Source organism: Myotis lucifugus, unplaced genomic scaffold (assembly GCF_000147115.1).
Source record: "Myotis lucifugus unplaced genomic scaffold, Myoluc2.0 scaffold_265, whole genome shotgun sequence".
Taxonomy (NCBI): Eukaryota; Metazoa; Chordata; class Mammalia; order Chiroptera; family Vespertilionidae; genus Myotis; species Myotis lucifugus.
Window position 1 is genome coordinate 1,696,123 of NW_005871313.1, and position 2,891 is coordinate 1,699,013.

At 35.5% G+C, this 2,891-nt stretch overlaps 1 protein-coding gene across 1 annotated transcript in view; it reads left to right on the forward strand.

Annotated features, from left to right (window-relative positions):
* The window catches only part of LOC102431813 (cystathionine gamma-lyase), a gene marked incomplete at its 3' end in the record, with an annotated part of 14,612 nt that extends 11,972 nt beyond the window's left edge, over positions 1-2,640 (forward strand). The window contains exons 6-8 of the mRNA XM_006099238.3: positions 527-584; positions 1,295-1,372; positions 2,488-2,640. Of these exons, the coding sequence (XP_006099300.1) occupies positions 527-584; positions 1,295-1,372; positions 2,488-2,640 (289 nt within the window). The remainder of the gene's footprint in view (positions 1-526; positions 585-1,294; positions 1,373-2,487) is intronic.
* Positions 2,641-2,891: the final 251 nt, after the last annotated feature.

A 2,891-nucleotide genomic window follows, 5' to 3' on the forward strand; every position in this document is an offset into this window, starting at 1 on the left:
GCTGGGTGCAAACAAGTTTCTTCATAAGTGATTTAAACTTGGCAAAACTAGTGTAATAAAGGAGTAATTAAGAGTCAAGATCATGGCAAACCAAGTGAATAAGCACAGCATATATTGTCAGGTTTTAATGATTAAAAATCCAAGAGATTACTTGCTGAATGTTTATGTCAGTTATCTTTTGTGTTTACTGAATCCTAAGAATGCCCACATTTCTGCTGTAAGTCATAAATTTAGGAGCCAGTCAGCAACTGCCCTAGAGAAACAGGTTCAGGAGACCCGTGGGCCTGAGTTTACCTGCTCTTTCTAAAAAAATTGTGCCTTTGGATCGACTATTGGGTCCAATTCTTTGTATTTTTATTTGGGGGAGGTAAGAAAGGGAACAGTATCAGGGATCCTGGAACATTTTAGATGTATATATTTTTGAAAAGTTAGAATAGGAATGGTTGTTACAATAACAAATAGTCAAGTAATGAAACATATTTTCAGGTGATCTCTTATTTAAAATAAAAACCTTTGTTCTTTTCAGCGACCTTTGGCTCTGGGAGCTGATATTTGTATGTATTCAGCAACAAAATATATGAATGGTAAGACATGCAGAATCTACACTTTGAAAGTTCTTTTCCATGAATCGATGAAAATAGCGTAGGGCTATTTTTGACACTTTTGATCCCTTTTCTCCCGCTATTATTTAGGTTTTCTCTGTGACTCATGTAGCAAGTAAAAAAATTACACTTTGATTAAATATAAGATTTCATTTATAACAGATCTAACTATGCTCATGATTTATGAGCAGAGGATTAAATTTTTAAAAAAAATATATTTTATTGATTTTTTACAGAGAGGAAGGGAGAGTGATACAGAGTTAGAAACATCGATGAGAGAGAAACATTGACCAGCTGCCTCCCGCACACCTCCCACTGGGGGTGTGCCCACAACCAAGGTACATGCCCTTGACCGGAATCGAACCTGGGACCCTTTAGTCCGCAGGCCGACGGTCTATCCACTGAGCCAAACCGGTTTGGCGAGAGGATTAAATTTTACTATAAAAGATTATACGTTCATCCTGCTTACAGCTTTAAAAGAAACATTTACTTTTTATATGATTTTTATTTTATTATTTTGAGTATGGCTTTTGCTATTATAAAATAAAGTTTATTTAAACTTATTCTAGAGGGCTTTTTTCCAGAGTTCGCTCAAGTGAAAATCACATTTTAGAAATTATAAATTGAAGTAAAAACAATTATAAATTGAAGTTAAAGTTGTTTTTAACTTAACAGTGTTTGTTTTTTCTCAGGCCACAGCGATGTTGTAATGGGCTTAGTGTCTGTTAATTCTGAGAGCCTCCATGAGAAGCTCCGATTCCTGCAGAATTGTGAGTATTGAAAAAATCTGGATTATTTTATGGTCTCACAGGGGCTACATTTAATCTTTTTATTTCCACTAAATGTTGTAAAGTGATAGCATTCTATTAATTCAGAAAGAAATCAGAAAAAAATTGGGTATTTAGAGGAAAGTAGAAGAATGGGGTTATAAAGATTTAGTTATAGCGTAATGGAGCTTTACAGCATGACACACAGGATGAGTTGTGTTTTTTCAAATCCACGTTAATTTTGATCATAACGTGGTTAAAGCCCAAGTGGATTTTTAGTTTTAAGACTTAATGAATTTTTTTTCTTTTCTTTAAACACCAACATTTGGTATGATGACTTTCTTATATTATACTTTTTATATCTGAAATGGTGGTGAATTTTAAATAGCACATAAGATATAAACATAATTTTCATCAGATGTCTCTCTACACATCACTTCCTGGTTAGATTGTTTAGTTATCCCAGGATAGATAGGAGTGATTTTTAAGAGACTTCAATTAATTATTACAGTTTGACAAACACATAAGATACAAACACAATTAGGGATACAAGTGCCCTTCTAGGAAGTAAATATTAAAGTAACAAAAGGGGGCTCTGAGGAGGGAAACTAAAACTTATTGCTTGTTAAGTTTCATTTGTAAAAAGTCGGAGTGTGGTCCATATCCTGGAGGCATGTAAAGTCATAGGCTGCTTTAGACAAAAGCTAAATAGATTATCCGTAGAACATTCAGTAACAACAGGAACTGACCTGCTTTTTTCTCTATATGTTATAATACTTTTGCAAAGAAATACAAGGCTCAGCTCTGTGCAGTATGCCATTTTATTAAGATCATAGAAAGGACTGTTAATGTTCATATTCGAAAAGTTACGGTGTTTGTACATAATTTTCAGGATATTCCTTTTCCCTCTCATTTTAAAGCCCATTCTTCTGAGCATAAATTATGCTCCATTCTCATGCTTCTGATTGGAGATATTAATCCCCCCGCCCACCCTAAAACTCAAGCATTGGGTTTTGTAGCTAGCTTCTCAGAGACACTATCATGAAAAAGAGGGGTCAGAAAATGTTGGGGATTCCTACCCACCTTCAACACTAACCCAGGATATGTTTATTTTGCAGCAATTGGGGCAGTCCCCTCTCCTTTTGACTGTTACCTCTGCAATCGAGGTCTGAAGACACTACAAGTCCGAATGCAGAAGCATTTTGAAAATGGAATGGCAGTTGCTCAGTTTCTGGAGTCACATCCTCTGGTGGAAAAGGTTATTTATCCTGGTATGTTAATCTGAGTTCTGAGCACATATTCTTGGAATTGTAAGGCTTATCCTAAGCATCCTGTGTATGTAACATTTATTTGTAAGTTAGGTGCTTTCATATATTTTCATGTTCATTAATTATTGAATGCTGCTAGGTGTCAGCTCTGTGGTGGTTCTGGTGGTAAAGAAGATAGAAATGATCTATGGCCTTGTGTTGCCTAGTGGATGCTTGGATGTTAAGAAATTAGTCTTACCCAGCCGGGGTGCCTC